Below are 26,706 nucleotides of genomic sequence, written 5' to 3'. Positions count from 1 at the left end.
TAGGCTCCATGCCCAGTATGGAGCCCAACATAGCATTTGAACCCACGACCCTGAGATCAAGACCTGAGCTGAGATCAAGAGGCGGACGCTTAACTGACCGAGCCACCCAGGCGCCCCACTTTGATTATTTTGTAATAAAGTATTGCATGCACTTGGTAAAAGATCTAAATTAATCAGTAAAAGGAGTTCAAAATGAAAAATAAAAACCTCACATCTCATTATGAGACCCACTCTCCAGAGATTACCTCTTTTAACTACTTAAAAAATTTCTTCTGATTTAAATCAGTGCTACTCAGAGGAGGTCCATGGATCAGTGCCAATCTGTGAACTGTTTATTGGTCTACGATGAGATAAGTATAGAAAGTAAGACTAAGTCTTTGGAAACTTTTATAGCAATATGATACTGCTGTCACATTTATTTTATTTTACAAAGTACTGGTCCATATGTTTGGAAATTAAGATAAAATAAAACTGGCCCTTTATCACAGAGTTTGAGAAGAATCACCTTAAAAAAGAAAACAAAACAAACAGATTCCTTTCCATTAAGGACAATGAATCATTTTGTTTTTCTTGACCTTATTGTCCTCCTTCCCCCAAGTAATGAGATTATCCTAAGTTAATGTACTGGCCACCTTTGTAATTTAGAACAGTGCCTGGCACACAATATGAGATATCTATACAATACATATATGTAATATTTATTCACAAGTATTAACTCTTAAGATTCAAATTATATATTAAATCATATACAGGTAAATTTGTATGACTCAGTCCGTTCACCTAGGCAGAATCTTATATGAACTCTGTGAAAGCTATGGCTCTTAGAGTTCTCTTTACCTCTTCTCTGTTCTCCTCCTTCTCAGGATTGTCGATGTTTCATTATTTACATTCTTTTGCATAAGTATAATGAAATCAGACATGCTTGGTCTAAAGGTTACCTAAAATTTTAAATTAATATGTGGAATAACTTATATGTAACTATTATGAACTATAAGATTATAACCCCTGCCCCCTATACCCTATAACCTATAATATAAAATTTCCAAACCTATGTCCATTCAAAGGAGAATTTTCATGTGTTAAAAGGATTCTCTTTTCCCACATTCCTTTAATTGCTCAAAATCATGGCACATATGTTAGTTTATTATGTATTGTATATAGTTTTATTATACAACTTTCTGTATTTCCTGGAGTTTATATGTTTTCTTTTTTATTCTTTACAAAAGGAACTGGTCAAGAAGTTTTTTTCTATTCTTACTACTTTCATGACAATGTATATTGAAATACATTTAACATTTGGAACAAATTACATGTCCTGATATTAAATATCTGATAAAGAAAATGTGAATGCAAAAAGAGGTTGGGAATTAGAGAGGAGTTTTATAGTTTATTGAAATTTAAATTCCGGGAATCTATTTAAAAAGTTTTTTAGAAAAAAAAAATTTAGAACACTGTTCAGCTGTCAGGTCTTTCAGAGGATCAGGGCTCTGGAGCAGCGTTTTTGGAAGTGTGATCCGTGGACTTTTTACATTCTCAGGGCAGGATTGCAGCTTATGGGGGGAGCCTGGGAATCTCCATTTTTAACTACCTCCTCTGATGAAAGGGTGGCATTCCAAAGTTAAAAAATGCCAGCTACAGACTTAGAGCTAGACTATGGCAGGTTGTTTAAAATGAGCCATAATCAAGAAGGTTCTTCGGCAAAATTATTAGAAATCCCTTGCCTTGCAAATATTCCTGTGTTCTATTAGCTAGTTTTTCCATTTCCCATTTCTAAGACTTATACCCCTGGTATCTACTTCTTAAGTCATAGACAGAGTCTTGTTTGCAATTTTCTGATGTTTTGGCAATGTCCATCCGAGATTTACCCTTATTATTTTACCAGATGTGCCAAACATGGAGAATAGCCTGGTCTACCTCTTGTTCTTTTGGAATTGCTACAAATGCAATGAAAGGAAGGGCACATTGACACATGATCAAGTAAGGCATCATTTTCCTTAGTTTCATCTGATTATCTAAAAAATGTTTAAGTGAAAATGGGCTGCTCTTTCTATAAGATAAAGTAAATTTGCCTAATCAAGTATATATTTTAAAACAGGTACACGAGTCCTTTCAAGGAACTGAGAAAGGTCGTAGGATGGATGTGTTGAGGGCCAAACTGAACTCAGCATGTGATAAAGCTAGAGGTGGGAGTGAGGCCATGTGTAATCACTGATGGGTAATAATGGATAAACTGGATGATGTCAAATGCCCATCCAGTAGTCACAATGATGAAATGAAACAAGAGGAAATTAAACGAATACACAACACTGGCTTAGAATGAACTGTAATGTTCTCAAACTCCCATCTCATGATTACCTCAAGTCTTCTCTTGTGCAATTATTTGTAATCATATGATTCATTCTGGAGGGTTTTATTGTATACATGCATTCTTATTTAGTTATATTTGTATAACTGTATTTATAATGTGTGTATTTGGTTATATATATAACTATATATAACTATAATTAAATATATGTTTAGTTACATATATAACTATATAATTACATACATGTGTGGGTATAACTAAATACACATACAAAGACAGATACATAGATCATGTAAAGTGACTGGAAAACAGAAAGTGTTCATATATTTAAGGTACTCTATGTCAATCACTGTGCTATGCATTTTGCAGTATAATTTCATTTAATACTTAATATAACTCAGTGAATTAGGAATTACTGTCACCATATTTCAGACAAGAAAACTGAGACCTAAGAGAGTAAGTAACTTGGATGGGGTCAACATTACACTAAGTGGAAGAGCTCTCAACTCAGGTCATTATCACAACATGATCTTGTTTCCCTGTATTTTAAGACATTATTGAAAATTGTGTTGCTACTGTAGCTCTAAGCTGGTGAAAGCATATTAAAATTTAATGTGACAGCATGGCAAAATCCATTAGAAGGATAATCAAGAGGCTGTAATTGTAGTAGATAAGAGCATCTACCTTGGAGCCAGCTGACAGGATTTGCACCCTGGCCCCACTCAGGCAAATCACTTAACCCTCTGTGTCTACACCACTTCATCTCTCAATGGAAACAATTATAGTATCTACTCAAAGGTTGGGGATGATTAAATGAGTTCATATATGTAAGGTGCTTGGCTATAATGCAAATGTTATAGATGTGTTAGCTACTATTATTTTTTTCTTTGAAAGTTTAATTTTACTATCTCCCTCTTACCTGTAACATTTAGTGAGGTAAGTTTTCCTCACATTTTTTCTCATTTTTCAAATCATACCTTTATTCACAAAAAAAAAATCTATTTTTATAATGGACATCTGTTAATGCTTTTGTGTTTGTTTTTAGCCTACTATCCTTTCCCTGCAGGAGCTTACTCTCTCCAAACTGGAGAGGCTCTCCATCATCCATATGGCCAATCAAAGCCACGCTCCTGCGGTGACAATGGGATTGTTCCCAGGGTATTACAGGATTTAAGCAGAGCCAATCAGTGCCCCTTTCAGAGACTCTATGGCTACTGAGAGATAATTATTCTTCCACTCTGAGATCATGTACAATGAGTATAGCATGTAAAGCCTGGGGCTGCCGGGGATCACTTGGCATCACATGAAGAGTCCACCTGAGAAGGAAGCCTTCATAAAGTAAAGTGGAGATGATGAGAGATGGAGAAATAGGACACTTGAACTGCCGGATCCAAAGAGACGAGGTTCACCTTTTCGACTTCCCAGTTGTGTGAGTCAATAAATTATCTTCTGCTTAAGTTAGTTATAGGTTTCTATTATTTGCATACAAGAGTCCTGATTAATTAATTCACTGTTAAATTATTGGTAAGCACATCTCCAGAATGCTAGTACTCGGCTTATTCTATTATCATAGCAAAAATAATGAATGAGTTTAAAATATTCTCTATAGGGTCCTAAACATCAATCCATAAGAAAGGAGCACCCTTCCATGTACAACAATGTACGATATAGAGAATGGAGGCAAATAATTTCAAATCCAAGTCCTGCCACTGTGTGACTTTAGGCAAGGCACTTAACCTTTCTGGTTTCTGTCTATTACAGAGACTAAAACAAGTTACATATTGGAGGATTGTTGTGAGGTTCAAATGGCACAATGATAACTCCAGCACTCCAATATATAGTAGTATATTATATCAGGTACATTTCTACACTAACAGAAAAAAATGCATGACCCAAGAATTTTTTCATTCTGACCCATCTATGTATGCTACAAGGACCTTACAACTTTCTTTTTTCTTTTGCATTTTCATGCCAAGAAAAAAAAATACAACTAACAAATATGTCTGAAGAATCCTTGGGAAACATGCACATCAGTTTGCATATAATTTCTAAAATTATACAATCAATTCTTGGTTACCCGCCAGAGCAATTGCTTGGAGCTTAGTGTTCTAGCCTCCCCCTAAATCAAAATCCTTGGTTCACCCCACACCTGCCTTTGTAGATGCTTTTCACATCCTTTATTTCATTCAGTCTCTGTTACAACCTCATTATATAGGCAGGAACCAAAGCTCAAAGAAGGTTAAGTGATGGCTAATGAGAATGGCAGATAGGATGATAAATCCAACTGCTTGACTATTGTTCCTTACCTTTGATTTTAGAGTCACTGAGGTGCTTAGATTTTTATTTCCTTGTATCCAGATGGTGGTCTGGTGTGGTTTAAAGTATACTGAGACTAAAAATTCACTAATATCAGTTGTGACCATCCTTTACCAATACTAGCTTGCTTGTGTATTTATCAGCTCCTATGTGATTAAAATTATATCGTACCAGCCTGTTATTACTTTTCATGAGGGAATTATTTGTTCTCAACAAGATAGTGGGATAGACTCCAGGCCAGTAACTACTTCTGTAACACTTCAGCTAATATTATGACATCTTTAACTAACTTTTTTATATTCGACTATTAGTTCTGTTCATACACCAGCAGCTAGGTAACTCATTTGCCATCCAGAGCCTCAATTGGCAGCCAGGAACCACTCTTGTGCTTCAAAGGCAAGGAGGAGTCAGAAGAAGATACTGAGGAGAGAGGCCAGTTAATTCCAAACTGATACCTGAGTCATTTAGAAAAGTGAGGGTCTATCTGAGCTGGCCTCCACTTCACTTTGTCTGCGTGGTAGGAAATTTTTAGCACTTAGAAATACATACAGCAAGTAAAATATGTACTTCTTGGTCAAATATAAATGCCTTTTTAAATTTTCCATGTAATTCTCTTTCTGAAATGCTACATCTCTTTCTTTGCAAATTTTGTGCACACATACATATGGGGTTTCCCCATAACAGTTCCTTGAGGCATTAATATTTAGGTTTCTGGTCTCTACTATCAGTGATAATTAAACATTCACAGCCTGTAACTGTTCGATTCCGGCCTCAGTAGGCTGTATCAACACAGTTAGGCCAGCACATTTCCATGGTACCAGAGAGGGGGCATCATTTATTCCACTACTCCAAGAAAAAGATTTTAAAATGTGGAGGCTATTTTCCCAGTGTCCTATTCCTACAGAACAAGAAAATGTGACTGGCTTCAGAGGTATTCCAGATTTGCACTGTGGTAACAACATCAAGTCATTTTATTGGATTTCTGGGCTGTAGGTATCAAGCATAACAGTTAACCGTATTTAAAGGTAGTGTTTCCTAACAAGGATACTGGTCACAAGGTTATTTGATAATTCCACCTTTCTGCATTCTGGAATGGAAACATAATGATACTTTGCTTTTTGTCTCTGTTAAATTATCCTAAATATTTCATTAGTGCTTTGGCTACATGATGGTTCTTTTGTAGGTCACAGATTCCTTTAAGATATATCCCTCCAGCTATGATTTACAACTAATTAGAGGATGTTAAAAGTTGTCGCTAATAGTAACTCAAAGCCCTGATAATGGATAGCTCTTGCCATTTAATACCAACAGTAGCCTAAGAACTTAATTACCTCAGGCAGTTTATCTACATTCTTTTCCAATTTCTACATCATCGCATTCAGTAACAGGTATTGAACAGATGTTTATCTATGACTGTATCTGCCTTTTTAAGTGGCGAAAAATCTGAACTTAGAACTAGACACGGCCTGAAAACTAAAGAAGGACCAGTCATTAACCGGTGGTGGTTAAAGAATGTATGCGCAGACTGCCTGGGTATAAATTCTGGCTCTGCCACTTACTAGTTTGTGATTTCGGCCTGTGGTGTCTGTTCTTTTGCCTCAAGTGCTCTTACCTGAAATCCAGGTGTAATAGTAAAATTTATCTTATGGGGTTGTTGTGAGAATTAAATAAACTCCAAAGTACGTTCATTGGGTTCTTCATTCCGAAGCATTGGGTGTGCCCTTTTCTCTGCCCTGATTGCCCCTCCCACTTTTAAAACTCTTTCTCTCTCTTTAAGAAGAAGGAAAGATTTTTTAAGAATTTAACTTTAAATAACGCAGCACTGCCAAGGCAATCTATCCTAAAGAAATCAACCAGAGATACACATAGAAATTATATATAAGGATCAAATAGGAACAACCTAAAAATACAATATCAGGGAAATCGCTAAAGAAAATACCATATATATTCTAATGTCACATGAAGGAAATCAGCACACAAAGAACTGGCATACTAATATATAATATGATAATTAAAATATCACTATCATAAACTTCTTGTGTCCCTAATAGATTAAAGTGCTTAATACAGAAACAGGTATATAGTTAAAGATTACTCTTAAAATAAGGCAATATGCCAAAATAATAACAATTTATTTTTGTTTCATTTGTCTCTTAACATGTATCACTCAATTTCTCTATAAAATATGGACATTTCATCAGAAGATGCTTTCAGTCTCCATTTCCTTTACTCCTTCCTAATCCACCTTAACAACTTGTGCCCCTACTCCAGTGGACAATTTGCAATGAACATTTATCAATTTAATAATTCACAATTGAATTAATAGTATAACATTTAAGCATTAAGCCATTATCACTTTTGAGTGGGAGATAGTACCTTCGTGAGAGATTTCCTTCCAGGGATTTGGTGGATACATGAAAGCTGCATTCTGGATTTGGTCATGTATGTCTTCATCTTCATTGAACGGAAACGTACCACTTAGGCTTACATAGATGATGACTCCAACAGACCACATGTCTAGAGAGCGGTTATAGCCCTTGTTCCTTAAGACCTCAGGAGCCAGGTAAGCTGGGGTGCCCACCACTGACCTCCGGAAAGACTTTTCTCCAATGATCCGGGCAAAACCAAAGTCACAAAGTTTCACCTGTTGGTAATAAATGGTTTGCAGAAATGGTAAGGTCACAAATGGTGTGTCTGTGTGTGTCTTAGCCCAGGTCTGTCAACAACAATTAGAATACTTCACATATATTGTATAGATTTCTTGTGCATTATAGAAGTAATAGCTATTTTCCATTTTATATATTTGAAGACAGTGGTGAAGTACTGGTACAAAAGTATATTTTCATTCCTGAAAAAATCATCTAAACATTCATCCTGCCTTCCCCCCAACACAAAACTGAGAGATAAATGTGAAAATATGTATACTCAGAAGTGGGCAATACTCTTTTACAAGGCAGAAAAACCTCATGCAAATCTGGAAGTGACAGACCGAACGCAAGGGCTTATAAGTAAAGTTTGAGGGATCAGCATAGAGACCTGTCATATTACCTACGATGATCCTCAAAATCAACTCTGCTTGGGAACCTAGACAGGACCTGAAGAGGTCAGGGAAGCAAGGCGGACAGCTGCCTTAGTTCACTTCGGATGGCAGATTCCCTGGGGAGACGTGCAGTAGTTTTCCATCCTCTGAGTTGAGGAAAAGCAGAAACGTTTGCCCTTGCCCCTCAGAACAACATTGACCTTCACCTTCCCTGGGACTCTTCATTGTTCTCCTCCCTCCCTGGCCAGTGCTTTCAGTACTGCCTGGGGCCGCCAGTGTCCCAGGCTCTGCCTACCCTAGCAGCTGAACAAGCACAATGAAAAGGTTCTGCACGTGTTGCTCTCCGGCAGGCTGAACTGAGAAGCCAGAGTAACAAAGCTGCAGTCCCCAAGATCGAAGAAGGAGACAAATGGATGAAAACGAACAGGTAAAACGTGAAACAAATAAAGCTTTTGAGGAAAAAATCCTGCAGGGGAGCCGGCTGCCATCAGCTGGTTTTGCTGAGAGAGGCTTTTATACTTGCCTGGGGGAAAGGATCTGCCGATGCCAGCAACACGTTTTCTGGTTTGAGGTCACAGTGAACGATATTTTTAAAGTGAAGATGCCGCAAAGCCACAAGGATCTAGAGAGAAGAAAATCAGCAAAATAATCTTATTTTGGTCTATGAGTTTATTTCAAAATGTCTTCTACTGGGACATAAATTGGAAGGGCCACGAGAAAACCCACAATGAACAGTTAAGCCTCTTTACACCAAGACACTGAAATGAGCTCAATTCACAGGGCAGGTTTCTAAGGAAATGTCAGCAGAAAGAGTAGCATATTATGGTATTGATACAGCAACCAAGACAGGTGTAGATAACAGATGTCAGTAATATCTTCCAGGGAGACCCATTCTTGAATAGTTTCAAAGAACCAGGACTCAGTCACCGCGCAACTGAAAGTTTCATGAGTAGTTTTAATACATGGGCCCACAAACGCATGACTCACTTGGTATGCTGGACTCTGGAGACCACAGATAGAAACGAAATAATACAACACGCCCTCACCACCTTTCCGAGTGTAAGTCAGACTTGGGACTCAGGGACTAAACAAGGCTAGGAAGCTGCAGTAAAACAGTGATAACATTTGATATTGAACATTATCTTTTTTTTTTTTCTGTCTCTAATTGATTTCTTACCTGAGTAATTAAAAACTTCGTTATGTGCTCTGGCAACCTGCCCTTTTCACTTGACAAGATCATCTCCAGCATGTCTCCATGGAGTTTTTCCATAACAACAAACACTCTTTCAGGCGTCTCAAACATACACTCCAAATTTACAACACCAGGGTGATGAAGGTTCTATTAAAGATAAATAAAGCACTTGAAGAAAATGAGTTTTTTGATACTGTTTGGCAAGCTGGCTGATTATATAAAACTGTTCAACCTTAAAGCTATGGAGAAACCCACACTTCAGATTTTTAACATTTCTTAAATTCCACATGTGCTGCCTTATATTTTTGAAATTACAATGTCTCCAAAAAATATATCTTTACTTTCTATGCAGAGTGAAATTATTTTTTTCCATGCTGAAAAACCTAAGTTCCAGCACAGTGAATTGCTAATTAGGTTTTAATTAGAATGCCATATTGAGAAATCTGTAATTTCTCAGGATCATCTCCAATATTAAGCATACCACCCTAAATAAGCATACTAGGCCATCTCCACACACTTGATAGAAAGTTAATGTAGACAAGATGAAATCTGTACTTGCAGCGCATTGGATGGCACTGAGGAAGCACATGAGTCAAAACCTTTCGGAATTGCTCTGCTATGAGAAGCTGCAGTAGTTGTTACCAACGCTCCTACACAGAATGAAGATTGCCAGGAAAATAGCCAAAAAAAATAAAAAAATTATTGAGCCCATGTTTTTTCAGTACCCCATGCCACGTGGTAGTCCTGCGTGGTTCTCAAGCACTCAATAAATATTTCCACAATAAAGCAATGGCTAATGAGAGGATGCATTTGGCTTGACATGTTAATTGTCACATATGTCAAGTAAAATGACTCTTAACATTACATGGACCCTTGTGAGGATGCTTCAGCCTGAATGTTGCTGTGGGGTCAACAACAAAGCCTTCAATCATCTGACCTTTATTTTATTTTTCTTCTGGGCACAACAACAAAAAATCCTAACATTAAAAGAACTATTATACATCCACTTACATTTCAGTGAGAAACAGAAAAAAAAAATCATCATGAACACAACTACCTAAAGAAAAAATCAGGGACTAACTAAAATGTACTAACAGCTGAACAGACCAAAATAAATAAATAAATAAATAAACGGTTTTAGAAAAAAAAAATTCTCCTTCAGGGATAAAAGTACACATAAAATGAAATTTTCACAAACTTCTTGAAACCTGAGACGGCTCGCTATTTAGACCTCACAGATGGATACTGGCTGGTGAGCAGCAGAAGGGATCGCAGGTGATTCTGAATGGTTGTCGTCCTCCCTCTGCCCACGGACAAGGAGAGTCTGGCGTGAACTGGATACGGAGCCTGGCAAAAGCTCCCGTGATGATAACACGTCTCTCAGGACGCCCTGCCCATACTTGGGCCATGTTGATCTCTGCGTCAGACACCTGACGGGTCTTTTTGATTTTGGTGCCTTGGTGCCCGATCCTGTACCGTTAATGTGGTCAGGGAAGAGCAAGTTTCTGAATGTGGTCTGAGCAGATGTCTACACCTCTACCCCAAAGCCTTTCACTTCCAGAGGGCTGGAGTCACTGTTCTTGAAACTGTCACACTGTTAACTGGTCAAAACTGGCTACTTTGGGATAAACTAAGCCTCTAGCTTCAGAGCTGAAGCACATGGAGAGAGAGTGAGATGAACAAAACTACTACTTTATTTGTCCTGACTGGATGACAAATAAGACCGGACAGCTGCTGGGCTTTGACCACCGTGGGGCTGCCAGATCATTAGGTGGGAGATGCTAATGAAGGACTCTGTGAGTCCGTTTGATATGCAGTATGGAGTACCAGTAATAGCACTGCTCATACCTGAACCCGTGCCCAGGCTGTCACATGGTCTTGAATCCCCTTCCCGGATCCAGGAGCCACACCGAGTAGAAAGACCACCAGCCCCTGGGGTACCCAGGCATTTCAGCTGTCCTCTTTTAAATCAATGATGACAGGAAAGGATTTAAGAATGAAATGAGAGTCCTGCCTGAGTTATGATTCTCCTGCGACAAGTCCACTGTGAAATGTGCTAAGTGTACCTTCCTCTTTGAGTATCTTCTGAACTGATTCTTTTTTCTATTTACTCTAACTTTAAGCATTTAAGCAGTGTTCTGGAGATTTGGCTTTCTTTCTTTCTTTTTTTAATATTTTATTTATTCATTTGAGAGAGAGAGAGACAGAGAGAGCACAAGCAGGGGGAGAGGCAGAGGGAGAGGCAGAAGCAGACTTCCCGCTGAGCTGGGAGCCTGACATGGGGCTCGATCCAAGGATCCCGAGATCATGACTTGAGCGGAAGTCAGACACTTAACCGACTGAGCCACCCAGGTGCCCTGAGTTTGGCTTTCTTAAATGACCAAGGCCTTATTGACTGAGTGGGGAGCAGGAACAATGAATAGAAAGCAGGAGATAGGCAAAAGAAGGTAGCAAGGCAAGGGGTCTCCCGTGTAGACCCAGGAAAAACTGGAGTGTGAAGAAGATCAATGAAAAGGAGGCTCAGGAAGTGCAGGGGAGAACAGAAGTGGTGCTGCTTCTGCACCCTGTCTTGGGCTATGAAGGGTGGGGAAGAAGAGGGACTTAGGAGATGGCCAGGAAGCTCTCCTACCTAAATTAATCCAAATATATATGTAATGTTGATTCTCATGTGCTTCTACTGGCATTCCTCTACGTGAGGGAAGTCTTAAAAGTACTAACGTCCTGTGTCAGTATTTCTTTTTTCCTATTCCCTATTCTACAACATGACTTAAGGAGCCCCTATATAGAGGCGAGGACTTAAATGGGTTTATCTATTTGGTGTATTCCCAGAATGTTCAAGGCCAAAAGTATGGAACAGATTAATGAGATTATTCACTGTCAACTATCTTGTGCCATGTTCACTGTAAACTCTGAAGCACTCTAAAATGTCCCCCTACTAACATCTTTATGAAAGGATAAGGGGAAAGTTTGCTATTTTAATAAGGGACTTTGAATATAGTTAGGTATATAGATTTATAAAAAATTCAGTAAAAGCACTGAACTAAAAGTCATGTATTCACAACTGGTAAAAAGATGTTTTAGAAAAGTTTAGACTAATATGTTTGTTGCACGTGGCCCTTGCTCTTTTATAAAAACCTTTATGCTTTCTAGGTTTGCTAAAGAATACATTGAGTGGTAGTTGAAAAATTTTTCCAAGAGAAAAATGACTTTTTTTTTCCTGCAGAGCTGATATATAAGAAGTTAACATTTTTAAAGTTTATCATGTGTAGTTGAGACAAGGCCATCACAGATGCTTACTCATGAGCTATATTTTTTGCATTGACCCAAATGACCAAACTTGTTTTTGTATTTGACAGTAACAAAAGAAAAGAGAATAGAAAGAATCATGCCTTATTTATCCATATTCTCCATACTATACTGATGAATACTTCTTTACCCTAGAGAAGATAATATTTGGAGACTGGAAATAAAAAAAAATTCAAGGCCTTATTTTCTATTATAATTCATATTACCTTTTTAATTCCTTAAGGGTAACTTTAAGATAAGCTTCAACCCAAGCAGTCCATGTGACTTGTTCACAATTTTACTCTTCTATATAAAATATGAAATACCTTTTCAACTTTTCCTTCTAATGTCCAAAGTAACTGAATTAACTGAAAAGTGGCTTGATGACCACAACACTATGGCACACTAGTGTTCAGAAGGAATTGTGCTAACTTCTCAGGCCTGCCTCAGGAACTCAGATAATAAATTTCATGGCAGAGTAATCTACTCCTGGACTCTCTGGCCATCTGTTCGTTGCATTTAAGCAACTTAATTTTCAGGAAATGAAACATTTGGTCAAGTACAAGAAAGAATAGTGTCCATTCACACTTCACAGATTGATGACATATCCATGGGGTGAATATAAATTATTCTGAAGTCTGGAGGAAATACCATTTGGAGATCAAGACAAAAATTTTCCTGATTCAAGTTGCCTAGAAAATCCTTATGTAATTAATGGAAACTAGTCACTAAAAGCAAAAGCTTTTATAAAGGTTACAATATTTTATCTGAAAAAAAAGAAATAAGGAGTTAACTAATTCACATTTTTAGTGAATGCATACATTCTATTTTATATTTTTTGGATTCATGTTAAGCAATATTTCATTAGTACCTGTATTCCTTAATTCTAATAGTGTTGCTTTGTTTTAATACTCAACTCTGAAGTCGAGTATTTATTCCATATATTTAGCTGTGATAAGTTAAAGGTGTCATGTTTTCCCCTTCATTCTGCCTTCAGGATTATTATACTCAAACATATGAGAGCTAGGAAAGAGGAGAATTAGAATCAACATATCTTTTTAACAGGTTATTTAGGAGCAATACAGCCTTAATATGGGGACTTCTGACTACTTTTCTATCAAACACCTGAATGATTTGGTTCATAATGAGACTGAAAGAAATAAACTTAACAATGATGAGTCCAAGGTCTAAATTCTACATGGCATGCAGAACAGAAGAATATTCCATTACACAGTGGTATTGGTGGGGACATGAGGTGCCTTTCTCAGAGTAAAGCACTGTGGCAATGGCTTTGTTGATCCTCATTACTGCCCGTTTGCCAGGGTTGAGAGAAGAGCATACCTTCTTATCCATTTTCCAATCACGTTCTCTTACAATTTATACTTCATTTAAGGGCCCTCGAAATCACCATCATCTGATGCCTTATAAAGGAGAAATAACATGCAATTCCTGGAGAGATGCTACAAAAGTCAATGTAGAAAGCAGATGATTATAAGAAGACTCAAAGATAATACCAAAATTGATAAGGGAAGCTCCGCTATCTCTCCTAAATTCCAGAATCTTATATCCAAGTGTCTTTTTTCATGTAAATGAGTGATGCCAACAATGGGATCAGTGTCTTTCCATCCAAACTTACTCTTCGGGTGGTGTTTCCTCTCTTGGTAAATGGCCTGCCATCTAGGTCAGAAACCTGAGAGTCATCCTAAACATTCCCTTCCCTCTCACTTCTAACAACCAGTTGGTCTCTAAAAATTTTAGAGCTCATCCCCTTAATTTCTCTCACACTGATGCCTCACCTTCATCCTCAACCATCAATGCCTTGGTTTGAACCTTATTTCTTTCCTAGGGATGGGCCACAGCCTCCCAAGTGATCTCCTCTTAGGTTTTGCTCTCCTCCAGCCCACTCCTCAAAGGGCCGCCACTGTGATTCTGATCATTCCATCTTACTTCCAGTTCATACGGGAATCACCACTAGCTTGAGGAGGAGATGTACCCTGTTAGCGTGGCACACAGGACCCTTCACCATCAACTACTTATCCTCCCCCCACCCCAATATTTCCCCATCTTTTCTTCTTCTCCTACATATCTACCCTTCTCTCTAGCCATAGTAAACTATTTTCAGAACAAGTATCGCTCTTTCTCTCCTTTCTACACTTTCATACATACTTTCTCTCAGCCTGAACCAGACCATTTTGCCTGGTCTGAATATTTAGCAGTCAGGCAGCTTTCATTGACTCCCATAGTCTGACTTGGATGTCTCTCCACCCTCTTTCCTCAATCCTTGATAAATGCTCTTTCAGAACAGTTAACATATCATATTCAGTTACTGGTGAACCCGTGTGTCTTATCTACAAGTCTATAAGCTCCATAAAGGCCTATATTTTATCCGTTATATTCCTAGTCAGTATAAGCCTAGTGCCTGGTACATATGAAATGTCCCAGGCAAATTTGTTAATTTGATTGAAAGATGAATTGCTATATCTCCTTACTTTTTAGTATGTAGATAACATTCTTTAGGATTTAAATTATTTTACTGAAGAGATGATAACACATGTCCGACATGTTTGGTCAGCACATTTTGCATCGAGTATGGTGTATGCTGGTATCTTCTCTTCATATAAGAATACAGTACATGAATTTTTCATTGTAAGTTCACTTGAACCTGCCAGTAAGCAAGCTCAGGATTCTGATGATAACTAATATCAGAGATGCTGCCACTAGTGTGAGTTGAAAAATGGTTTTCTGAAGTCTCAGGGGAATGACGAAGACCTCCTAGTGGTTTCTGGGCACCATTCCTTCAAAACATACAAGTTTTGGCCACTGCCCTGGTAAATACTTCAGCATCTATGGTAGGAAGAAACCCATAATTTTCCTGCTATTTGGGTGATTTGTATTTATTCTATATCTAGTTCTCAATAAGGAGCTATTCATATTTTCAGCTCATTCTCAAAGGCTACTAAGCAAGGGTTATCAGCAAGAGAAGCAAAGCAGCAGTCGCTGAAGGCCACCATCAGTATATTCCTTCTAAATTATCCCTTTCCTTCCATGCCACCCGCCCCCCGTACATGAGGTATGAAAACCTAATTCCTAGGATTTCATTATTGTCCTGAGGATGAGAAATAAAGCAATGAAAAATGGGCTATTCAGAGAATAAGGATCACCGTATTTCTGCCTTCTTGTGTAGAGAAGACCTTGGGACTCCCTTCTCTTTCTCCATTTTTGCTTTAGCCCAGAGCGGGCATGACTACAAGGAAAGTCTCAAGGCGTGGAACATAATTTCAGGAGCACAGTACCTGGAGACAGACTGCCAGAGTGTACTGGAGCTCTGCACTTCCCAGCTCTTGACTTCCATTTCTTTGTATGTAAAATGGCATAAGAATAATGTGTCTAATTCTGAAATGTAACTAGGACTTAATCATTTAATGTGTATAAAATACCTGAAATCATGCCTGGTATATAGTAAAGGTTAACTGATAATATTATTAGGCAGATTTTCTGTCATTTTAAAAAGATCTGTGTTACATTTCTCTCTCTAGTTTGATACCTGAAAGTTTACAGTAAGTGGCAGCAAAGAAAACTTCCTTTTGCCGTTCATCTAACAGAGGCTACAGGGTTAAGTGTGAACTGCCACAAACTTGCACCTCCTAGTGTGTCCTTCCCCATCTTTCCCCTTGCTGTGTTTTTAGACCTCAGTGATGGCAGAGATGCATCTACCCTGAGGTCAACCAAGGGAGGGCTGTGTTACACTAGGTGAAGGCCCTCCTGGCCTCAGGTGGGAATGGAGATCACCTGGTTGTTGTGTGTAAATGTGTGCCCATTTCATGCTCAGTTGGCCAAAGGTCTACAGTTTACATGAGGTCCTACTTTAAGTAGTTATCTTTTAGCATTTTTGGCAAATTTCATCTGCAAACTTTTAGAAAGGGACTTGATAACAACCTAGAACAAAATAAAGCTAACATGCACTGTCAGAGGAATAAAGGCATACAATATTACTTCAATCACAAGACCAGCTCTAATAATCCATCCTCTTATATATAGCTATCACTGGCTGACAGTGAGGTCAATGGGGCCACAATCAAACTAACCCACTGGACTCTCGGACCTCAGAAATGTTCATATAATTTTTGGTAAGAATTGTCTGCTCATACCATCCATCACAACTGGAATGTAATTTACTTTGGTTGTAGCAGTAGTTAGCACAGATTAATGCTAGTTTAATACAGTCTGAAATTTTGTGAGAGAAACCCTAAGCTGAAGCAGCATCTTCATTAACTGCTAAAAACAAGAGATATACCTGTATTGTGCCTGGCTCTCAAGACAGTCAACTTGCAGGTGGCCAGCTTGTAATGAACAGTCCACCACAACATCTTAAATAGCTTTAAGTCTTGTGTATTGTATTAGGTAACACTGGCCCAAGAAATAAAAAGAAAAGAAAAAGAAAAAGGACCAATTCAATATTTGCTCAGCAAGAAAATCAACTGAGGGCCGATGCGTGATTTTGTATTCATGTATACCCATAAACCTATCTACACATCTCTGAGTCATTCTTCTCTTTATCAGTTCTGGAAATGCTTCAATCTAGCTTTAGATTCCAGGGTTGCTGCAAACACACGATAAATGTGAGTCCTCCCCTTTCCCTCTAAGAGAAGAAGCTAAGGGGGAATATATATAAAACAATACTTTAAAAACCCTCCCATCATTTTCTCTCATACTGTTTCCAGCTTTTTTTGACTTCTTCTCAGGTAGAAATAGTATGTGAAATATGTGATATTTTCCATCCATCACCAGGAATCCTTCAAATTAGAGGTATATGGAAAATTTAAAAAACCAAATCCAGATGTCCTAAGTCTATCATCTGGACTGATACACTGAGTTTTCATTGGAATTAATGCTTATATATGGTTGAATTTGATACTGTAATTTTTGGGTAAAGGGGGAGTGGTTTCTATCAGGAGAACTCAGGACAGACCCTCAACAGAAAGGATCTTGTACATACTCCAGTACCTACCCCTTGACCCCTAACTAAGGCCAGAATTTTAAGTTGACTATGTAAAAAGGTGTTGATATATGAGAGCCAATAACAAAGACTTCAAGGACAGAAAATTAATGACTGATCAATACCTTAAAAAAAAAATCAGTGTTAGTAACATTTCACCCATAAAATATGACCCCCCCTTCTTCCATGCTATTACTGTTTGTGTTTAGGGGAAAGGCAAGAATTAAAGTATGGTTGTTAAAACAGAAAAACTGGAATTTGTCAATCAAGATATGTTTATTGTATATAAAAGCTGAAAAATGGTTCAAATATCTGGATTTTTTTTCAATTTGCTATCAAATGCAAAGCAATGGAGACACATCTGGAACACTTTTTTATTTCCTGTTAATCTATCTGGCTAGAAACATGAATGCATAAATCCAATCTAGTCTTGGTGCTAGATTTAAAGTGTAATTTTTAACAAATCATATCACTGTAGCCCGGCTTCTATATTTAGATGCCAGCACTCCAGAAAGCATAACACTCTATTATAGTGTTAAATGATCTATACAGATACATAATCCTTCTGATGTCTTATATATCAGATAATGGGAAGTGGAGCGAGGATATAGGGTCTACTGGACAGGAATAGAAGACAGAACGTTATGTGCAAAAAGGTCAAATGGTGATATTTCACACTTGTGTAAGCTTTCTGTGGCAAAACGTGTTTAACTGGCATATTCTCAAAATTAAGCGAGTTCTTAATTATGGGGCTTTAGTAAGTGAAAAGACTGTATTCACTTCCAAGACGTGGATGACCTGGATATCATACACAGCATTTTCTAAACTGTCTCAATGAGGGAATCTTGACCCCATCCCCTTCCATGAAGAAACTCAAAAGACTAGTGTTCTTCCAAAAATATGCTGGGAAACACTGATTTAAATATATTATTTAATTTAGTTCTCCAAAACATTCTTGCAAACCAAGTACAAAGTCACATGAATTCCAACTCATAAGGAAATCAAAGTTTAAAAAGATTTACCCTCCACCCCCCAAAAAGGGAACAGTTTTGACTTGCAAGGAATCTGGCTTTTTGACACTAAGTTTTCACTATGACTAACTTCTTACTGAACAGAATATCTATTTGGAAAAATTTCTAAGTTCCTTTTCTTTTTCTTATAATAGATTTTTATTTCCTTTCTCGCTCTATTTTAGATATGTATATACCTAATCAATGGGCTTCATTTTTTGGAACATGCAGAAGATAACAAGATTACCTCAGAGCTGCAAAACATGTCTTATCTAAAGAAACAATTTCATGAAAATTCTTCATGCAATAGAATACAAAGAAATATTTGAGGAAATATAATAAACCGATTAGATGAAACAACAGAAGCATAAACAAACCTCTCCCTACACGCTAAAAGAACCAAGTCAAATTTTGCATACTTTTCTCTAGAGAAAGAAAAATTGACTCCTTCATGATTTTTTTTTAAAAATCACCAGTTGGCAAAACTTTTCATTTTCCCACCCACACTTAGCAGTATTATTCTCTGGTTTTCTATCATGATCACCTCTTCTCCACCTCCTGATCATCCTTCTAGAGTAAGAGAACAAAGCCATTTACTTATAAGATATATATGTCATCTTGCTCAATGAAGACAAATTGCCATGGTTTTAGACAAATGATAAGGAATGCTTTATTATCTTATTGGCATGCTCTGCAATTCTGTATTCTCCTGGTTTCTTCAGTGTGGCGACATTATTTGTTCAATAAATATTTACTAAGGCCTATCAGGGGCCAGGCATATGTTAAGGTACGTTTTAGCCTGAGTCTAGGCTTTGAGTCAACCACGTTCTTTGTTATGATGAAACAATGTGTTTTGAGGTTCTCTATTTAGGGAATTCAACATCAAGTTATTGGACCCGCTTTCTAGAAGCTAGACTTTACAACCTAGTGGTGGCAATGCTAGTAACACCTTAGTAAGTATGGAACCTTTACTACCTGCCAGGAACTGCTAAGAGTTTCACAAAATTATCACATCCGAGTCTCACAACATCTCTACGAGGTTTTCCAGAGAAGGAAACTGAGGCTCGGACAGTGTAAGTAACTTATCCAAGCTCCTAAGAACTCTTAAATAAGTCTGAGCTTTGAATCCAGGCACCTGATTCCAGAACTCATGTTCTTTAAACGCTATATTACACATTGCTTTAATTTTTTCTGTGGACTCAAGTCCATTTAGGACTGGGGTCCTGCCTATTCTAACTGGTATGCCTCAGGCTCCATGACACTTAGGCCTCTTCACTGTGATCTCACAACCCATCTCAGCATATTGTCTGGTTTTCTGAATGCTGCCAGGGATGACATCCACCTTGACAAGTTGCCTTGATGATTCCTTATTTTCCTGACTGGCAGGACTTCTCCTAGAGCTCATTCTATTTCTAAACCCATGTACCACCACAGTGTAGTTCTAGGTTACCAAATCCCTTCTTGATCTCGAGGTTCCACTGTCTTTAAAGGTATCGCTCTGACATGTTCTCTGACTTCTTTTGTACCTAAAGCCCAATTTTCCCCACAGGATTCAGCTTTTGAGACAGCCTGTACATCTGGAACAATTAACAGCTATTCTACAAACTCTTCCTCCTCCTCAAATACAATAACTTTCTAATTCGAGCCTAAAATTTAATGATTCATGCAAAAGGTTTTATAACAAAGGCCCTTAAAATTTAATACAGTATGTGATTTAAGACAATTTTGTCAAACGTTAACCTATTACTTGTAATGTCTTTACTACTGTGCTAGGCATTGTGGAAACGGAAAACAAGGCGTTGCTGAGACCTTCAAATTTGTTTATAGTATAATTATAACATAAGAAGTATTTGATAAGTATTACTGCTTTGTATGAAGACTAGAAACCATAAGTAAACAGGAGATATGGAAAAGAGCACGAGCGGTCAGAGAGGATTGATACATCTCGAAGATCAATCAAACGTGAATAAACCAAGGAAACCAAGGTGGGCCTCCAGGCTTGGAATTAAAAGCTGAGCAATGGCCAGAGGTTAAGAGTATGATGAGAACAGTAACTTGAAGAGAAATGAAGGACTAAGGTGAATAGGAGTGATAAGGTCCAGCATGATCACCTACAATGCTAAAAACAGATTTGATGAAATAAGAAAACTACTAAGCCAGGGAGGGACAGGATGGAAACCCACTAAAGACTCATCTGATTGTGGTCTTCAGGATGGACCAGGGGAAAAGGCAGGGTCAGCAAGATGATGACAGATTCAGGCTGGGGGAGTGGGGAACCAAACTATCAGAATATCACCCATTGCAGCAATCAAGGCATGAATTTAAAAGTCTGGTTTAGGGATGCCTGAGTGGCTCAGTTCGTTAAGCGTCTGTCTTCGGCTCAGGTCATGATCCCAGGATCCTGGGATCGAGTCCTGCATTGGGCTCCCTGCTCAGCCGGGAGCCTGCTTCTCCCTCTGCCTGCCACTCCTCCTGCTTGTGCTCACTCTCTCTCCCTCTCTGACAAATAAGTAAATAAAATCTTAAAAAAAAAAAAAAAAACAAAAAAACCCAGTCTGGTGTAGACTAGTGCCAATGGAAATGTTAAGGATGAAGCCAAGACAATTGCATAGCAAGAAAGAAGAGGAACCAGGGGCACTTTGTCACTACTAGCTGAAAATAGCAAATAGCCTCCAATGAGGTTTTCTTGCCTTTAGACATTTTTCTCTATAATATGCCATCTCCAAATGCTAATTTGATCATAACATTTTTTTCAAAACATCTCAATAATTTACAATCACCCAAGCGTAATAAAATCTGATCAACTTGGCACATTATCTAAGGTTCTCCATGAACTCACATGAAAGCCATTTCCTGTCTTCCTGCACACTATGTCCCACCACAGCAGTCTCCTAACCAAGTAGGCATACTCTTGGGGAACAGAAAGATTTTTAAGAGATATGTGAGCAGAGCAGAGTTTTAGGAAAATCTGTTTTGTTTATATCTGTATCTTTACTGTAGCCTGGAACATGGTGGGCACTCAAAAATATATGAGGAATGAATGAACGAATCAGACCAGTCCACAAATAACTTCTAATATAGATCTGAAAATATCTGTGTAGTTCTCAAATTCTCCATCCACATGTTTCCTTTCATAATCATTTTTCTTCCTTCCATGGATGCTTCTCACTTACTCCAAATATTACTAGAGCACCTTGCCGGGGGTAGGGAGAAAAATCCCCTGAGAGAAAAGCAGAGAGAAAATTTGAAATACTGTGCCAGTCTGAAGTGAATGACTCTAACTTGGAAATCAATTCATCTGTAACTTAGTTTCTAATTCATGCTTTCATCAAAATTAGAGATTTAATGGATTTATTAATGGAGAAAGGACTGAAATGAACTTCTGAAGATAAATCACTGTTTTTGTTTGGGCTTATAACTTGGCTCCTATAGTTTAAAAAAAAAGAAAGAAAATGGTTGCTGAATTCTGTCTAATTCAAACAACAAGTAATATTCACATGCCAATTTATGAACTAAATTAAAAAATCAATCTCAATAAATAGTGTATTTTCAGTAGCATTTTATTTTTTATGTTTAACAAGTATAGGTAAAATTTTAGGGAATTAAGTTTTTACTAATAATTGTAATGGTAACTGAACCCAAAAGAATGCTTTGAAACACTTATTAAAGTGTTGTAATCAAGAAATTTAAAATATATACTTATTTTTACTGTAAATAATTATGAAAGGGGACCAACAAAAGATTTTCAATTATAAAAACACATTACATTGGAATACAATTTCGTGAGAAAAGTATAATATAGTCAAAGAAAACAAGCAATATTGTGAATTATATTGTCAAAGAAGAGTCCATTCATGTATTTTTTTAAATGGTTGGTAAAGTATATCAATTGACTATGACAATTAGATTCTAATGCATACCTGTAAAGAAGTGATATAATAGCTTTATTTTTAAATATCAATATTCTTAATATAGTGCAAAACTAAAACTCTTTAAATGTCTGATAAAATAGTTCTGGCTGTCATCTTAAAAATATACAACCAGGTACAAGGTACAACGTTTTTTAAAATTCTTTTTGAGGATACATGAGGAAAAATGTCTGAAAGCTAATCTTCTAAAATGATCTAAATTTTTCTATTCAATTTTCATACACTATTTATTTTACTAAGGTGGCCCCTCAGCCTAATAACCCTTTCCAACATTTCTTTGGTTATCAAAACCCATGAATCTTTCAAGACTTCACCAATGCCATATTTCTCTTGGAACTGATTCCAACATCCTGGCCTCAGTCATAATCCATGATTTCTTTCACTGTGCTTCCACAGCTATCCTGACTTGTAGTTACTTGTACCTGACTGCCCAGATAGATGATAAATATCTTAAAAGCTTTCATTCATTTTTATATGGCCCAGAGGCTCACTATATTGCTTCGTATAAAGGAAGGAAGTACTTCGTAGGTACTGTTGATTGACTTAATATTTTTATTAATTGAGGAAAAGGGTTCTTGCCTTAGAAACTGGAAGAATGAAAGCAAAACAAAGTTAGGGAGAGAGTATCTTGCAGGGAAAGATCTTACAATTAAGTGTTAGGTTTTAGGCTGGTTGGTTTGGGGTGAGACTGGCCCAGCAAAGTGGAGATGTCCAAAGGTCAAAAATATGAGACTCAAGTGCCTCTGGAAGATCAGAACTCAAAGATAAATTACGGGATGACCTGGAAAGGGATGACAGAGGCTGCTCTTAAAGTGGATGACCTCACTCCGGGAATGAGTCCCACATTAGCATAGGCCAGTTAGGTGAAAGAAAGGAGAAGTTCGGGTAGAAGTTTGGAGAAGCTAGCAGGGAAGGAGAGAGAGGATCTTGTAAATGCAGGGGAACAAATGATCAATGCCACATAAGGACTGAGATTAGTCAAGCTGGATAAAGACTGAAAAAGAGCCAAAGGGTGACAGATGGGCAGAAGGAGAAAACAAGGCGATGGCAAAAGGACCTTGCATTTTCTTTAAGAAAGGTGTGGAAACCAAAGACAAAGGAATGTGTGAACAAGAATGGAAAGAAGAGGAGAGATCTAAATCTAAAGAGTGGCCACACAGAAGGGAGAACTGAATGCACCTATGCAAGGCAGCCTGGACATATCAAGACCACATTTGGTTGTTGCTGCCTTTTGGTTTTTAAGGGAAGAGAGACTTGAATGGGAAGAGGAGTGCCTCACAACAGAGAAACCAGAATAATCGAGGTAATTCTGGAGTGCAAAGGGATACATTTAATTTATGGCTTATAAAATTCTTATGTATTTTTTATATTATGTATTCTATATTCGGTCCTTTTTAAATTCCAAAATGCTTTCACACATTGTATCATAAACAGAAGTGCTAGTGTTGTAATTCTGACTGAACAAGTCCATGTTAGTACAGTATATTAAATATACCAATACCATTTACTTTAAATTTTAAGTTTCTAAGTTTTGCAAGAGATAGTTGCCATCTCCTTGTAAAAGGTCAGTTTTCTGTGATATTCCTAATCATAAAACAACAATCTTCTTATTCTTATTTTGCTGACATGAATAGAAAAAAAAAAGTTTTAAATTTGCTATGTCTTTTTTTAAATCAAGATACAACTTTTAACATAATAATATAAGCAGATCCCTTGGGGATTTTATGAAACATTTAACATGTACATTAACATTCTACTGAAACAGAAAAATAATAACGAAGTATTTACATCTAACGAAAATAGGCTATTCTAAATGATATAAGGGATGACTATGCCATAAGATTCACACTTGCCTTAATTTGTCAACTATTCAAAAATATCTAAAGAGCTTAGTTTCCTAATGACTGAATCAGATTTTGGAAAGCCCTGACCTAGGTTATACAGCAAGGAGAAAATGGACAATGAAAGAATTCTACTATTTCATATAGTCCATATTTACACAACTCTGAAGTCTTCTATAAGCAAAGGTACTTTTCTACAAACAACAGAAACACATCAGAATTTGACCAGAGGACTAGAAGAGCTGCAGGAGGAGGGATTTCTGCCATCAGTCATTTCAGCCCACATGGCCCCTTCTGGAGAATCAGGAGGAAGGGAACAGGGCAAAACTTGTAAGACTCCAGGTACAACCATAAACTAGGACTCCAGCTTTCGTAAGTAGGGGACCACGAGGCAGAGAATGCCAAATGCTTCTAGGAATCACTTTTATGTCCAGAGGGACGGAATTCTGTTCCTTAAGAGTAGTAGAAGAAAACCTTGCTCACCATCCAGTTGACTTCATTCATGGTACTTTTTCTGAACATACCAGTTAGTGAGTCAGAATTCTAAGCCCCACTCTCTATCCCCATTACCACTTTGTCTTTTCAGGTCCAAAAAGATGAATTCTTACTTTTGATAAATACAAAATGAGGCAATGAGGGCTTTCAAAGAGCTAACCCCATTAACCATAGTTAATCCTTCTTAACTAACCAGCCAATTAACCATTAACAGCAAATGCAGTCTAGACTTCTGCTACCTGGTTAGATACTATGTAGGACATTTTATGTGACAGGATGGTGTTTCTGTACAATTTTAATTCAACAAATATTCCATCAACAAATATTTGCTAAACACCTGATATGTACCAGGAACAATTTTTGGGGCTCGGGACATATCAGTAAACAAAAGAATGATATCTACCCCCCTGATGTGTATATTCTAGTGAAGGGGCTGGGGAGAGAAACACACAACAAATACAATAAATGAAATTCTATAATAGAACAGAAGGTGATAAGGGCTATGGAAGAAAAAAACAGATCAGAGTAAGAGGCGCACAGGGGTAGGGATGGGAGGGGGTCTGAATGAATTGTAGTTTTCAATAAGGTAAGAATGGTACTTATACAGTTGATGATATTTGAGCAAAGACTCAAAGGAGGTGAGCTTGAACTTCACTGTCTTTGAATACTGAATTACAATCTTTCCTTCCGGAGAGGCTGATAAATCAGACAATGGTTAAAGGGTTAAAACATTTTCTTTCATTTGTTTCAGTTGGGAGATAGGATGAGTCCCCTATTTTTGAAATTTTGAAACAATTGGCAACTTTATGATAAAAGTATGAACTTCTGAATCCCGCAAGTGCATATAATTAAGCCAAGGCTTAAGAAGACTCATGGTACATGTTATGTGATTGAAAATTCGACACATAAATAAGTTGCAAACATCTGACTGAAGGTATAGCTGAGTGATTCAAATTAAGACCCACGACAACAGGCAGCTCTTTCTGTCCATGGGACCTGTCCCCATGCTGTAATAAAATCACCTTAAGAAAAAAAAAAAAAAAGACCCACAACAAGGATCTGTGCATCTTGTCCCCTCTGTATTCACTGGACCTAGGACGGTGCTTAGCTCATGCTATGTACTCAATCAATAGGAGTTTGATGAATAAAGTGAATGATTAGGGACAGTGGGGATGAGGGATTAGCAATGAGGATTTTTGAGATTCCAGGCCATAATATGAGAACTGTTCAACCTCTTCACATGCTCAAGGGGCAGAATTTGACTTTCAACCTAAACAAACTTTTTTTTTTTGAAAACCATAATGAAAATCTTGCCAAGTGTCTGTTTATTGTATCTGAGTTGTTGACTGCACCTACTCTTTTAGAAGAGGAGACGGGAGGCAGTTTATGCTCAGGTGTATTTTATTTTTCTACCTCACTATAGAGTCAGCAGCTGATACTTACTGACAGGCGGGGGAGAGCCAATTACAGGGCCTAGACACAGAGAGTTAGACCTTCTACATCTATCCGATCACACTCTGCCACTGCAATAACATGTAAAATGACGGAGCCATGCTAACCAGGAAGTTTCTCTCTCTCATGTCTGGCAAGCAAGGATAAATGTCTCTGTACATATGCCAGTCTGGAGGTTGGCATGTTGCAAAGGATCAGCCTTCAGGACACCACTTGGGAGTGGAGACTGGGAGAGCAGGGGCCAGGTTTGGCATGATGTCATTTACTAAGTTTTCAGACGTCATTAACAGCTCCATGTCGCCAAGTTAAGAATTTTCTAAAAAATCTTTTTTTGGTAACTGATTAGCAAGCACTAAGCTATGAATCTATGAAACTGGCATCTTCAGAGCCTGGTTATCATCTTCCCCAGGAAAACACAGAACACTGTGGTAGTTCTCTGTGTTACACAGTTGTCCAAAAGCACAAAAACACCATCTTTAGAAATTCTGAGTCCCAGAAAAGTCTATGTTATTTTTCTATGTATAGCGGGCATTATTTTTGGTTGTCTGTGCACATGAGCTCCTTTAGGGCAGAAATTGCATCTTTTTCAACTTTTTATTGTATGAAACTCAATAAATGGCAGCTCAATGAAACAATAAATGAAGAAAGGCAATCTGTTCTGTTAGCCACGTTCAAATGAAAATTATTCAATAAAGCTATGAATTAGAAATTATGAACAGCTTGCACAACAAGTACAGAATTATGGTGGTTATATAAAAAAATGGGCATTTATCAATGGCCTGATTGTCTAGACTGAATAGCTAGGTGACCACATTTAGCAAACAGTTGCTCAATTTCCTTTTAGC

At 37.6% G+C, this 26,706-nt stretch overlaps 1 protein-coding gene across 4 annotated transcripts in view; it reads right to left on the bottom strand.

Moving 5' to 3' along the window:
- PRKD1 (protein kinase D1) overlaps positions 1–26,706 on the bottom strand; it is a 319,380-nt gene that overhangs the window by 16,108 nt on the left and 276,566 nt on the right. For all 4 annotated transcript variants that reach the window (XM_027569854.2, XM_027569852.2, XM_027569853.2 and 1 more), the window contains 3 exons: positions 8,839–9,000; positions 8,185–8,283; positions 6,998–7,265 (listed from right to left, as the gene is read on the bottom strand). In XM_027569854.2, the coding sequence (XP_027425655.1) occupies positions 6,998–7,265; positions 8,185–8,283; positions 8,839–9,000 (529 nt within the window). The remainder of the gene's footprint in view (positions 1–6,997; positions 7,266–8,184; positions 8,284–8,838; positions 9,001–26,706) is intronic.

This window comes from Zalophus californianus, chromosome 6, assembly GCF_009762305.2.
Source record: "Zalophus californianus isolate mZalCal1 chromosome 6, mZalCal1.pri.v2, whole genome shotgun sequence".
NCBI lineage: Eukaryota > Metazoa > Chordata > Mammalia > Carnivora > Otariidae > Zalophus > Zalophus californianus.
This window is presented reverse-complemented; position numbering and strand designations above follow the sequence as displayed.